Source organism: Taeniopygia guttata, chromosome 31 (genome assembly GCF_048771995.1).
Source record: "Taeniopygia guttata chromosome 31, bTaeGut7.mat, whole genome shotgun sequence".
NCBI classification, from domain to species: domain Eukaryota; kingdom Metazoa; phylum Chordata; class Aves; order Passeriformes; family Estrildidae; genus Taeniopygia; species Taeniopygia guttata.
In genome coordinates this window covers 3,337,451-3,351,244 of record NC_133056.1, presented here as the reverse complement: position 1 = coordinate 3,351,244, position 13,794 = coordinate 3,337,451, and the positions used below count along the sequence as shown (strand labels likewise).

General features: G+C 54.7%; 1 protein-coding gene across 1 annotated transcript; it reads right to left on the bottom strand.

Moving 5' to 3' along the window:
* Positions 1-12,284: 12,284 nt before the first annotated feature.
* LOC140681052 (olfactory receptor 14J1-like) lies at positions 12,285-13,049 on the bottom strand. Its single transcript, XM_072920250.1, has one exon. The coding sequence runs from the start codon at positions 13,047-13,049 to the stop codon at positions 12,285-12,287; it is 765 nt and encodes a 254-aa protein (XP_072776351.1).
* Between the last annotated feature and the right edge of the window lie 745 nt (positions 13,050-13,794).

Genomic DNA, 13,794 nt, shown 5'->3' with positions numbered 1-13,794 from the left:
AACGCGGTGCTGACAGAGTCCTGCAAATCTTGTCAAGGCACCTGAGGAGCGAGTGCAAGGAGAGGGGTCACCTGGTGCTCAGGGCCCTTCTCGAGCTCATCAAGGATCCCTCAATGGTGAGAAGGGGCAGGGGCAGAGGCTGCGCTCAGGAATGCAGTCACTTGGGCTTGGCTGGGCTTTGGGCACTGGGCCAGCTGCTCCCAGCTCTCCTGCCTCCCGCTTCAGCTGCCCAAGTGCTTTGGAACAGCCCTTTGGCCTCTAGGCCCTGCAGCAGCTGGATGGCATTTCACAAACTTGTGTTCCTCACAGAGAGAAAAAATGTGGAGCCTGACTGAAAGTCTTGTGGAGCTCCTGTGGGATGCAGATGGAGAGATAGTTAGCATGACAGCCATGCTCCTCAGCTGTATCATCTTGGACAAGGACATGCTGACACCCAGCCCCATCACACTGCAGCTGGTTGAGGCGCTCCTGCCACTCCTTGACCACGTAAGGCTCACTGTCCCCAGCCACGGCCACTGGCTGCTGCCCAGACACTTTGTGCCCTGTGGATTTGCAGGCCTGCACCAAGCTGAGCCCTGTGCAGCCAATGCTGGGGTCTCTTTTTCTTCCCTTCATACAGGACAATAGCCAAGTGCAGCTGCTCTCCATACTCCTCTTCTGAACATTGATGACTTTTCCACAGGAAAAAGAAAAAGAGGCTCTGAAGACACACGTGCACCAGAGCCTGCTGCCACTCTCCTTCCACTGCCATGATGAGAACCAGCGAGTGGCAGAGGTGAGGACTCGGCAGCTGCTGCTGTTCCCCTGGCAGGGGCTGGGCTGCCTCCTGCCCTGGCACCTCGCAGGCTGCAGCCTCCTCCAGGCCCTGGCACAGGGACGGGTCCTGCGCCCTGGGCTGTGGGGCCATCTCCGCGTCTCTGCTGCTCTCCAGGCTTCTCAGGAAACGCTGCTTTGTGAGTCTGAGTTCCTGAAGAGGAGGGATCTTGAAAAGCTGGTGAAGAACCAGGAGCTGTGGAAGTTCACCGAGTGCCTGGTAAGGAGGGCCGGGAAGCCGCAGCCCCAGCCTGGAGAAGCCCCCTGAGCGCGGTGCTCGGTGTGCGGGCTGGCAGCTGTGCCCCTGCCCGCTGCTGCAGCCCGAGGCCGCGCGGGCTCTGCTCCAGGCTCCTGCGGCCCGAGCCGGGTGCCCATGGAGCCCCGGCCCGGCGGGGCTGCGGGGCCAACCCTTCCCTCCTGCCGCTCTCTGCAGCTGGCAGAGGACAGCAGCAGCGTGGCCGAGCACCTGCGCCGGGCCCTGCCCTACCTGCAGAGCCCACAGGAGCCCCTGCGAGAGGCGCCGTCAGGTTCATGGGTGAGCCACGAGCCGGGCCAGGAGGGTGTGTGGGCACCGGGCTGGCAGCGCCGCTGGCAGGGAGCTGTGCCGCTGGGCCTGACAGGCTCTGTGTTCCCAGGGATGGCCGGGAGGAGCTTGAGGGGACAGCAGGAAAAGCTCCAGCTGATCTGCAATGGTGAGACAGGGCAGCGGGCTGCCAGCGGGGGCTGCCGGGGCGAGCTGCAAGCCCTGCCCTGGCTGCGGAGAGCTCTGCTCTCCTAGGTAGAGCACACAGAGATTTCAGGGACACGTGGGGGATGCGTGGCCAGCAGCTTCGGGCTGATCCCCTTGGTCCCTGATCCCTCCCGGCCATGGCAAGAGCCGGCTGGGATGGCCCTGGCAGGGGGGGCTCCCCTCGGCTCCCCGCAGAGTCGGGATCTGACCGTGGCTCTGTTCCTCTCTCTTGCAGCCCTTGAATGCCCGACAGAGGATGTCAGTAGTGCCATGTCAGAGCTGGCACTTCAAACATTGCATGTGCTCCGGGCAATACAGAGTGGGCGATACTCCATCTTCCAGAAGGTGCAAGATCATACAGCCCTCTGTGATGTCACACTGTTATCTCTGTGATGTCACACAGCTCTCTGTGATGTCACACAGACAGCTCTCTGATGTCACACAGTTACCTCTGTGATGTCACACTGTTATCTCTGTGCTGTCACACAGCTCTCTGTAATGTCACACTGACATCTCTGTGACATCACACAACCTCCTGTGATGTCACAAACATCTCTGTGATCTCAAAAAGCTCTCTGTGATGTCACACAGACATATCTGTGATGTCACACAGCTCTCTGTGATGTCACACAGCTTTTAGTGATGTCACACAGTATCTGTGATGTCACACAGCCCCTGTGATGTCACACAGAGCACTTGTGATGTCACAGAGACATCTCTTTGATGTCACACAGGATCTGTGATGTCACACGGACGTCTCTGTGATGTCACACAGGACCTGTGATGTCACACCACTCTCTGTGATGTCACACAGGTTCTGTGATGTCACACAGGATCTCTGATGTCACACAGCTCTCTGTGATGTCACACAGACGTCTCTGTGATGTCACACAGATGTCTCTGTGATGTCACACTGGACCTGTGATCTCACACAGCTCTCTGTGATGTCACACAGCTCTCTGTGATGTCATGCAGCCCCTGTGATGTCACACAGCACTCTGTGATGTCACATGGATGTTTCTGTGATGTCACACAGGATCTGTGATGTCACACAGGATCTGTGATGTCACAAAGCTCTCTGTGATGTCACTCAGGACCCGTGATGTCACACAGCCCCTGTGATGTTACACAGATCTCTGTGATGTCACACAGCCCCTGGTCTCTCACTGTGGTAGTTTATCTGTCTTCCAGCCCTTGAAGCCAAAAGTGAAGATTACAGCCCATCCTCCACTAAGCTGGAAATTCAGGCATTTTTTGGACAAAGATGTGCAGAACTAAGGTCATCTGCTGGATTCAGAGAACCAGGGTCCCAAGCAGAGTACCAGGAGACAGTGAAGAGAGCAGCAGGACTCAATGTCACTGGAGCTCCAGGCACACCTGATGCTGGCCACAGCTGTGCCTGCTGCAAGCTCCCATAGCTGCTGCCTTCCCCCTCCCTGTTGACAGCTCCCTCCCTCCAGCCCTCAAACGCTGCCCATTCCCTTTTTTTGGCCCCCATCTCATCCCTTCCCTTTCCCTTCCATTAAAAAACAGTTTGGTTTCTCCCCCTTACCTGCATCTCTGTGGAACTGAAGCGGCGCAAATCCCGGGCCCTGGGACACACAGGCCCCTGCTGCTGTTCTCTTCCACGCCGTGTTCAGTGCACACACACAGAGGAACGAGGGCAGATCAGGCTGGAAAGGTGCCTGTGCTGAAGGTGCAGTTCCACAACCCTGTGGAGTTGCAGATCTCGCTGAGCAGCCTGGAGCCCCTGGAATTTGGAAGAGCCAAGCTGAGTATGCTCTGAAGCCAGCTGTGAGGGATTCCATGGCAAGCTTCCACGGAGGGCAAAGGAGCTTGGAATGCTGGAAGTTTTCAGGAATAGCTTCCTGAAAGCTCAGCTGTGCTCCATCCCTGCACAGGATCAGGGAGAGGGCAGAACCAGCGACCATCCGGGCTTAGCAGGGAGCTTTGGGTGTGCCTGAGGGCAAAGGAAGCAGCAGCGCGGTGCCCCAGACTGGGACGCGCGACCCTGCCAGTGCCCGGAGCGCTGTCAGGCAGTGCCGGGATCCCGGCTGTGGTTCTGGTCCCCACAAGTGAGGAATGGCAGCTCCAGCCTCAGAGCCAGTCAGAAAGCCAAGCAAGTGAGAGCAGAGGGAGGGCACCCTTCCAGTCTCTCTTGGGCATGGCCGCAAAACAGCCCCTGCTGCTTCTTCCTCCGCCTGTGTTTGGGCTGTGCTGGTGGCAGAGGCAGCCAGGCTGTGCTCTGCCTTCCAGAGCCTGTTGGGAGCGGGCATGAAAAGCGCTGTGTGCACAGCAGAGAGGCCTGGAAGGTGCTGGCAAGAGCGTCCTGCGGGAGCAGGGCTCTGGGCTCTGTCTGGGAACAGCCTGGTTTTTCTGCCATGACCACAGGCTGGAGTTGAGGCAGGTGAAGAGGCACTGAGCAGCTTGTGTTTGTAGAGGGCCTGGGGATGCACCTCAGAACCTCCACCTGGAAAGGCACTTGGGGGAATACGAGCTACAGCTGGAGTGCCTGTCCTCAGAGGACCTGAAGTCCTTCAGCTTTGCCAGCGTTTCCTAAGGGTGTGTTGGTGTTCCCCAGGAAAGCTACACATTTGGGGAAATGCCTTTGGAGGACAGGGGCTTGCTTCTCAAGGACAGTGCTTCCCAGGGAGCTCCCAGTGAGCAGCTGCAAGTGTTCCCCTTTGGCTCTCTGGGGTCTTTTCAGTCCTTCAGGCATGTTGCGCTTGGCTGAGGGGCAGGGGAAGGGAGAAGGCTGTGAAGAGCAGGTTTGGCATCCACCTGGACCTGCAGGACCAACCCAAGCACCTGCAGCAAGGTGTGATTCCCCCGCTTTGGACAGAGGGGTGAGCAGAACCATCTCTGTCCAGCTGTGAGCCCCAAAGCTCTCTGTTGGAGCTGTGAATTAAAAGGCCTTTACGCACACACTTTTCACATCTTCCCTGCCTGCTGTGTTTCTACTCTTGGCTACATGCATTTGCCCTTGCTTGGTGGAAGCTGCTGTGGCCCAGGGCCAGCACAGAGCTGGGCTGGGTGGGCCAGGCAGTGTGGTGGAGAGTCTTGGCTGATCTTGGTGTGTGCCTGGCCTCAGCAAAGGCTTGGAAGCATTTCCTCCCAAATGTCCTGCTCACTGGCTCTCCCTGTGCATCTTGGAGAGCACAGCGGAGGCATTTCTGGCAGGCCAGACGCCCTCTTGGGACTTCCCCTCTCTTAGATCTTCCCCCTCTTGGAATCCCTGCTCTCCTAGAGCACCCTCTCTTCCCTTTGTCTCTCCTGTCCCCCATCACCTCAGGCCCTGCCACGTGCTTCGTCTGGCAGCTCCAGGCAGGACCTTTCACCATCCCTAATAAACCTTATATTCTAAGAGCAACCAACAGAGATCTCTCGTTTGAATCCATCCAAACCGACCTGGAGGCTCCTGCGTCCTTACAAAATTATTTTCCCTTTTAACCCAATAACTGATCCCTTGAAGCCTGCAATGCAGGATTTTCTGTCCAGTCACAAAATATCACCCAAACCCATGAAGAAGGAGGTAAGAAGAAGGTAAATAAGAAGAACCTGTCTCCACCCTAAAACCTCCATATGCTTCATATTTATTACTATGTTCTAAAACCCCAAACTCTAAGTTTTCCACCCTGTGGTAGTATACACCTCTAACCAACTACGCACCTGTATCCCCAGTGCTATTAATCAATTTTGGAAGTCTTCTCCACAGCCTCAGGTCAAACGCAGTGTTCTCTTGTAAGTCTCTGCCTTTCAGCACAGCAAGTTTAAAATTCTCAGCATCCAGGGTTCCAACACTTACGGAATCATGGACACTCTTGTGACACTAAAGGCCTCACTGAACCATTGTGACACCACAAGGCCTCATTGAACCGAGGGGCCATTGTGACACTATGGAGTGTTGGCAGGCCAAGGGCAGTTGTCACACTGTGTGGCACCATGGAACCAAGGAGCTACAGGGCCCCATGGAACTAAGGATTCATGGAACAGTGTGGGACCCCACGGAACCAAAGGTCCATTGTGACATTGTGGGGCCTATTGGAATACTGGAGGCCATTCTGACACTTTGGGGCCTTGTTGAATCAAGGGGATCTGCAGGGCCCCATGGAAACAAGCAGACCCTTCTGACATTGGGAGTCCCCATGGAACCAAGGGCACCATGGATCCTGTGGCACCAAGGAGACCCCTGTGACCCCGCAAGGCCTCATGGAAGCAAGGGACCATTGTGACACTATGGAGCCCCATGGAAACAAGAGGCCAGCGTGACACATCTGGGCATCATGGAACCAAGGATCCAATATGACAGCACCAATGTGACACTGCAAGGCCCCATGGAAACAAGGGGCCGGTGTGACCCTGCAGGGCCCCATGGATAAAAGGGAAGAGGAAGCAGGTCTGGTTGGCTTGGCCTGGCTTGTCCAACTGCCCTTGGCATGTTGAGGGTTTCTTCTCATGTTCCCCTGAAACAGAGCCCTGGGGCTCTGGGCTTTCCTTCCAATGGAAAAGAACTGCCCTTCTCAACTAAGCATCCATGGCCAAAATGGGATTCCCCCTCCAAAATTCCCAATATCCAGGGATTGCTCCTAAACAAAAGCTGCCATTACCAATAAGTCTATTTGACCTTGTCTTCCTGAGAGCTGGCTCTCACCTGCCTTCAAACACTGAGGCTCTGTGCTTTCGTTCCTGTGGAACAGAACCATCCCTCCTGCACAGGCAACCATGGCCAAAATTGGTACTTTTCCTCCAAAATTCCCTATATGCAAGGGTTTCTCCCAGACAAAAGCTGCCAGGACAGACTGCTCTGGCTGGCCTTGGCCTCTGGTGGTCTCCCCATTCTGCCCTGCAACACTGGGGCTCTGCCCTTTCCTTCCTATGAAAAACAATCGTCTTTCTTCTTCATCCTTCATCCATCTCCTTCTTTCAGCCAGGTGTCCATGGCCAAAATTGGGATTCCAGCCCCAGAAGTCCGATAGTCAAAGATTGCTCCTACACAAAAGCTGCCATGACAGACAGGTCTGGCTGGCCTTGGCCTCCTTAGGGGGGGCTCTCACCTGCCTTCCAAACACAGGGCATCCATGCTTCCCCTCCTATGGAAAAGAACTGGCCTTCTCTTCCAGGCACAAAAAGCTGAAATTGGGATTCAACATTCACAATTCCAAATATCCAAAGGTTGGTCACAGACAAACCTGCCAGGTCAGACAGGTCTGTCTGGCCTTGGCCTCTGGTGACTGCAAAATTCATCAGATCCTGAAACACAGGGGCTCTGTGGTTTCCTTTCTGTGGAGACCATTGTGACACTGTGGGGCCTTGTGGAACCCAAGGGCCATTGTCACCCTGCGGGGCCTCATGGAAGGAAGGGGCCACACTTCAGAAGCAAGCAGAACATTGGGACACTGCAGAGTGCCATGAAACCAAGGGAACATGGAACAGGTCTGGCTGGCTTGGCATCCCAGGGGCCACCTGACAGGTCCAGCTGATCTTGGAACATCGAGGGCTGCATCTCATCAGCCCCTGGAGAAGTGGGGCTCTGTTCTTTCCTTCCTATGGAAAAGAACCATCCATGTTTCCAGGTGTCCACAGCCAAAATTTATACTCCCCCTGAAAAATTCCCTATATGCAAGGGTAATCTCACACAAAATCTGCCAGGACAGACAGCTCTGGCTGGCCTTGGCCTCTGGTGGTCACCTCTCATCTCAAGGAAGCTCTGAGGAAAGTATTTGAGCGGGTTTGGCAGCTGGAACATCAATGAGTCTCTCATCCTCTGAAAAATTCAGATGCTCATTTGATCCTATGTGTATTTTTTTTTTCATTGTGCATTATGCGTGAAATATAATTTTTAGTTAAAAAATATTATTCTTATCACTCCCACAGTGTTATCTGACACAAAACTCCTCGTCTACATATGGATCCAGGTCACCTGTATAAGCAAACCCAAGAAAGTGTCCACCAGGAATTATTTGTCTCTGCTCCCATCTGTCACATCTCCTCTGGAGCTGGAGGTGCAGCCCCAGCACTTGGGAGGGCTCAGGGGGTCACCAGCTCAGCTCCCACACAGAGAACTTGTGGACCTTGGATGATCTTCCTGCCCCTGCCCGCTCAGCCAGGCTGAGATGGACACTGATGGTTTCTGTGCCAGGCTCTCCCAGCCCAGCCCAGCTCCCTGCAAGCTCTGCCAGCTGCCCTGAGCTCTGGGCAGCACCAAGGGCCTCTCCCCAGCACAGCCCAGCTGGCTCTGGCCCCACAGCTCTGCTCAGGCCTGGCTGCTCTGGGAATGGAGCAGCTGAGGAATGGAGTCACATCCAGGGGTGTCCCCAGGGCTCAGCACTGGGGCCAGGTCAGTCAAATCTCTTTATTGCTGATCTGGACGAGGCCATCGAGGGCACCCTCAGGCAGTTCCAGGTGAGCCCAGGCTGGGTGGGAGTGTGGCTGTGCTGGAGGGCAGGAAGCTCTGCAGAGGGATCTGGACAGGCTGGAGCCATGGGCCCAGGACAATGGGATGAGGTTCACCAAGGCCAAGGGCCGGGTCCTGCCCTGGGCTCACAGCCACCCCAAATCCCTGGCCGTGCCCTGGCCCTGATCCCCCAGCCTGTCCTGTTTCCTTCATCCCTGCATTGCCAGGGACTTTCTGGGACAAGGGAGCTCTGCTCTGGGGATGGAGGGAGCTCCAAGTGCCACCACTGGAGTGGGAACCACAACTCATCAGGTTTGTGTCCTTTGGGGGTCAGGAACTGGTGAGACTCAGAGGCACAGAAAGTTTCTCTTCATGGCCAACAGACCATAATTGAACAGGACACAATTTAATAACTATCACTCTTTAATAACAATTGCTATTCCCTGAGTTATGTGCAATGTCCCAGCAGTGTCTGGTAAGTCCACCATCTACAAGTGATTTCCATACTAAAATTAATTTAAGACAAACGTGGTTCTGTGATAGGTATAAACACAATTAAGTTTTTGTATCAGGATTCTCATCCTGGAGTGGGGGAAAACCAGCTCAAACAATTCCTGATTTGCAAAGCTGTCAGTGGTGGATGGAGAAGGGAGGTCAGGCTGCTTTTGGAGTTGAGGAAATGATAAACCAGCCTGACTCATTTCATCTCCTCCTGGCCTGGCTGATCTCCCCTCTTTCCCCTTCCACCCATTGGCTTTTGTCTTCCAACAGACCCCGTGGTGAAGAGCCTGGCTCTGTGTTCTCCATCCCCTCCTCGCTGGCACTGCCGGGCTGGCATGAGGAGCCCTTCAGCCTTCCCTGCTCTGGGCTTCCCTGCTCACATCAACTACCCTATGATGTCATTACCATGGATCTGTCATAGATCACTCATGTAAAGTCATAGATGTGACCTCAGGTTAGCAGATGAAAAATTGTCTCCACAGGTGAGCTGATGCCTGGAGCTTGTTCTCCAAAACCCCAGGCCCATGGAAACCACACAGTGCCCATTGTGGGAGAAGGGGAACTGGAAGTTCACCAGCCTCAGTGTCCTGCCAGCTCAGCCAGGCCCACGGGAACATTGGGGTCCACGACCACCAGGGACCACCAGAGAGACCCCCAGGACAGAAGAACTCATGGGTAAAGGGGAGGGGAAATATGTTAATGATTCTGGGGAAATGATTATCAGATGTGTGTTTAGTCCAGAACAATCAATGAATATGTGTGCAAAATACAGAATATGAACAGAAACTTTCCTGCACTCAGCATGCTCGGCTTTGGGAGGAGCGATCCCCTGTGCATCCGGCTGAATAAAGAATGCTGCTTCTTAATGCTGCAGTGGTGTTAAGGAGTTTTCTGTTTTACCGAATTTTTGGTAACACTGCACTCCCAAGGAAAGCTCTGTCTCCTGCTGTTCACAAACAGAGAAGGGCTGGTGGCAGATGTGGGGGTCAGAGGCTGCCTGGAGCACAGGGACCATGAAATAATCAAGTTTTCAATGTTCTGTGAAAGAAGGAGGGGCAGCAACAGAACTTCCACACTGGAATGAGGAAGAGCAGACTTTGGCCTATTTGGGACACAGATGTGGGGGGTACTGAATCAGGGACTGATTTTTTAATGGGAAACAGCCCTTAAAAACCATGGGGTCCAGGAAGGATGGACACAGTTCAAGACAGTGATCTTAAAGGGGAAGGAGCAGCCTGTCCCAGTGTGGCAAAAGATGAGGTGGTGAGGAAAATGACTGTCCTGGCTGCCCATGGAGCTTTTGTGGGAACTCGGGGGAAGGAAGAAGGTGCATTAACTTTGGATAGAAGGTCAGTCAACTTAGCAAGAGTTTAAGGATGTTGTATGAATAAATTCATAGCAAAACATGGGATAAGGAGAACCTCTACTCTTTATTGGGTGCAGTGGAAAATACAGTAACTAAAGATAAAGAAAACGTTGAGCTACTTAACACCTTGTTTGTATCAATTTTCAATATATGGACAGATTGTCCTTAGTACAAGGGTTCTCCTCAGCTGGTAGATGGGCACAGGGAGCAGAACAGCCCCCTGTAATCCAGGAGGAAGCAGCTGCTGACCTGCTGGGCCACTCAGATGCTCACAGGTGTATGGGATGGGATGGGATCCATCCTAGGGGCATGAGGGAGCTGGTGGATGAGCTCCCCAAGCTGCTCCCCATCATTTACCATCAGTCCTGGCTCACCAGGGAGGTCCCAGAGCACTGGAGGTGCCAGTGTGAGCCCATCCCCAGGAAGGGCTGGAAGGAGGATCTGGGGAACTCCAGGCCTGTCAGCCTGACCTCGGTGCCCGGCAAGGTTATGGAACAGATCACCTTGAGTGCCACCACAGGGCACCCACAGGATGGCCGAGGGGTCAGAGCCAGCCAGCGTGGATTTAAGAGGGGTAGGTCCTGCCTGAGCACCCTGATCTCCTTTTATAACCAGGTGACCCACCTGTGGATGTGGGAAAGGCTGTGGATGTGTCCATCTGGACTTCAGCAAAGCCTTGGACACTGTCTCTGACAGCATTCCCTGGAAAAGCTGCAGCCCACGGCTTGGGCAGGTTCCCTCCTGGCTGGGAGATGGAAGAGCTGGCTGGAGGCTGGGCCCAGAGAGGGGTGGGGATGGTGCTGCACCCAGCTGGTGTCCAGTCCCTGGTGCTGTCCCCAGGGATCTGTGTTGGGCCCAGCCCTGTTTAACATCTTCACCGATGATCTGGGTGAGGGGATCGAGCCCACCATCCCCAAATTTGCAGGTGACACCAAGCTGGGTGTGAGTGTGGATCTGCTGGAGGGCAGGACAAGAAGACACAGCCTTCAGCTGCACCAGGGGAGGTTTAGGCTGGACAAGAGGAAGAAGTTCTTCACAGAAAGGGTGAGTGGGCACTGGAATGGGCAGGCCAGGGGGGAGGTGGCAGAGTCTCTGTCCCTCTCCAGTGGCACTCAGTGGCATGGTCTGGGTGACAAGGCGGTATTAGGGCATTGGTTGGACCTGATGATCCCAAAGGTCTTTTCCAGCCTATTTGATTCTGTCATTCTGTGATGATTGGGACACTCTGGGGCCGTTGTGACCCTGCAGGGCCTGGTGGAACTAAGAGGACCATGGTGACACTGTGCAGCCCCATAGAACCAGGGCTCCATTGTGGTGCTCTGGGGCCCAATGGAACCAGGGAGTCCCCGTGACACTGGGTCCTGGTGGAACCACAGAGGCCATGGTGACACTGTGGGGCCTCATGGAACCCAGGGGACATTGTGACACTGCAGGACCTTGTGTAACCAAGGGGCCACTGTGACACTCTGGGGCCTCCAGGAATCTGGAAGGCCCTTGTGACACTGTGTGGCCTCGTGGAAACAAGGAGTCCATTGTGGCACTGAGGGGATTTGTGGAAGCACAGAGAGCATTGTGACAGTGTGGGACCTCATGTGACCATGGGGCCTTTGTGACATCCTGGGGCCCCATGGAACCGAGGGGCCTCTGTGAAACTGCGGCACCAACGAGAACATTGTGACACTGTGAAGCCCCAAGGAACCAAGGAGTCCATTGTCACATTTTGGGGCCCCATGGAACCAAGGAGACCAGTGTGACAGTGCAGGGCCTGGTGTAACCAAAGGGAATTTGTGACACTGAGGGGAGCCATGGAAACAAGGACATCTTTGCAGATGACACCAAGCTGGATGTGGGTGTGGATCTGCTGGAGGGTAGGAGGGCTCTGCACAGGGCCCTGGACAGGCTGGATCCAGGGCCCAAACCCAGCAATGTGAGGTTTAACAAGTCCAAGTGCCGGGTCCTGCACTTTGGCCACAACAACCCCTGCAGCGCTACAGGCTGGGGACAGAGGGGCTGGACAGCAGCCAGGCAGAAAGGGACCTGCAGGGACTGATGGACAGCAGGCTGGACATGAGCCAGCCGTGTGCCCAGGTGGCCAAGAAGGCCAATGGCTCCTGGCCTGGATCAGGAATGGTGTGGCCAGCAGGAGCAGAGCTGCTGTGCCAGCACTGATCTGCCCCAGCTCTGCACACAGACATTGCTGCTGCAGCTCCAGAGAAGGCAACAAAAGGGCATCTCTGCAGAAAACTCTGCTGGGATATCCTTTAGTTCCTTTAAAGCCACCGAGAACGCAACCCCTCATTGATGCAGTCTGTGGGCACAGGGGATATGTTGAGTAACAATATGAGAAATGGAACTAAAATTATATTTATTGTGGACAATATGAAGAAAGTAAAAGGGGAAAAAAATCCCCACAGTTAAAGCAACAAGAAGTACCACAGATGTCTTGTATTTAAATTGATTTGCAGAAATTGCCAATCACTTTAATGTCCCTGAAAGCATCCAGTCATCAGTCTCCTCACTGCAGCCTTGAGCTCCTGGTTCCTCAGGCTGTAGATGAGGGGGTTCAGAGCTGGAGGCACCACCGAGTACAGAACTGACAGGGCCAGATCCAGGGATGGGGAGGACATGGAAGGGCGCTTCAGGTAAGCAAATATTACAGTGCTGACAAACAGGGAGACCACAGCCAGGTGAGGGAGGCAGGTGGAAAAGGCTTTGTGCCGTCCCTGCTCAGAGGGGATCCTCAGCACAGCCCTGAAAATCTGCACATAGGAGAAAACAATGAACACAAAACAGCCAAATCCCACAGACACAGTAACAGCAATGAGCCCAAGTTCTCTGAGGTAGGATTTGGCACAGGTGAGCTTGAGGATCTGTGGGATTTCACAGAAGAACTGTCCCAGGGCATTGCCATGGCACAGAGACAGGGAAAATGTATTGGCTGTGTGCAGCAGCGAATAGAGAAAGGCACTGGCCCAGGCAGCTGCTGCCATGTGGGCACAAGCTCTGCTGCCCAGGAGGGTCCCGTAGTGCAGGGGTTTGCAGATGGACACGTAGCGGTCGTAGCACATGATGGTCAGGAGGAAATACTCTGATCCAAGAAAGAAGATAAGCAGAAAAACCTGAGCAGCACATCCTGAGTAGGAGATGGTGCTGGTGTCCCAGAGGGAATTGTGCAGGGCTGTGGGGACAGTGGTGCAGATGGAGCCCAGGTCGCTGAGGGCCAGGTGGAGCAGGAAGAAGAACATGGGCGTGTGCAGGTGGTGGCCGCAGGCTACGGCGCTGATGATGAGGCCGTTGCCCAGGAGGGCAGCCAGGGAGATGCCCAGGAAGAGGCAGAAGTGCAGGAGCTGCAGCTGCCGCGTGTCTGCCAGTGCCAGCAGGAGGAAGTGGCTGATGGAGCTGCTGTTGGACATTTGCTGTGGCTGCACATGGGCACCTGGTCATGGAGAAAGGACAGGGACAAGTCAGGAGAGGCTGCTTGGAGCCAGACATGGGCCATTCCCTGCAGCCTGTCCTGCTGGGACTCACCCACCCATGTTCCTGCTCTGGGAAAACCTTCACCCAGGTCCCTGCCTGAGCTCCAGTTGTGCTGACTGAGTGTGGCAGGAGCAGCCAGGCCTGTTTAAGGGGGCTCTCGAGGAGCCATCCCTGCCCTGCTTCCCTGGGTTTGTGGCCATTTGGCAGAGGGACAAGGCTGGATATTCAGGATTTGTCAGGGGAATCAATCCTACTGCAGAAAGGGTTGGTACCATCTGCACTCACACTTCTAAGGGAAATAGCAGGAGTTAGTTTTAGGAATTGATTTCCTACCCACACACCATTCCTGACTCTCTGAGGTCAGAAATCCCCAGCATTCCTGCTGCACTCTGAGTTTGCCACTGAGAGATGTGAGAGGCAAAGGATTCCCTGTGGCTGAGGGCAGGTGAGGGGCTGGATGGGCTTGTTCCCCCAGCACTGCTCTGTTCAGCCCCCTCTCCTTCCCTGAGCATC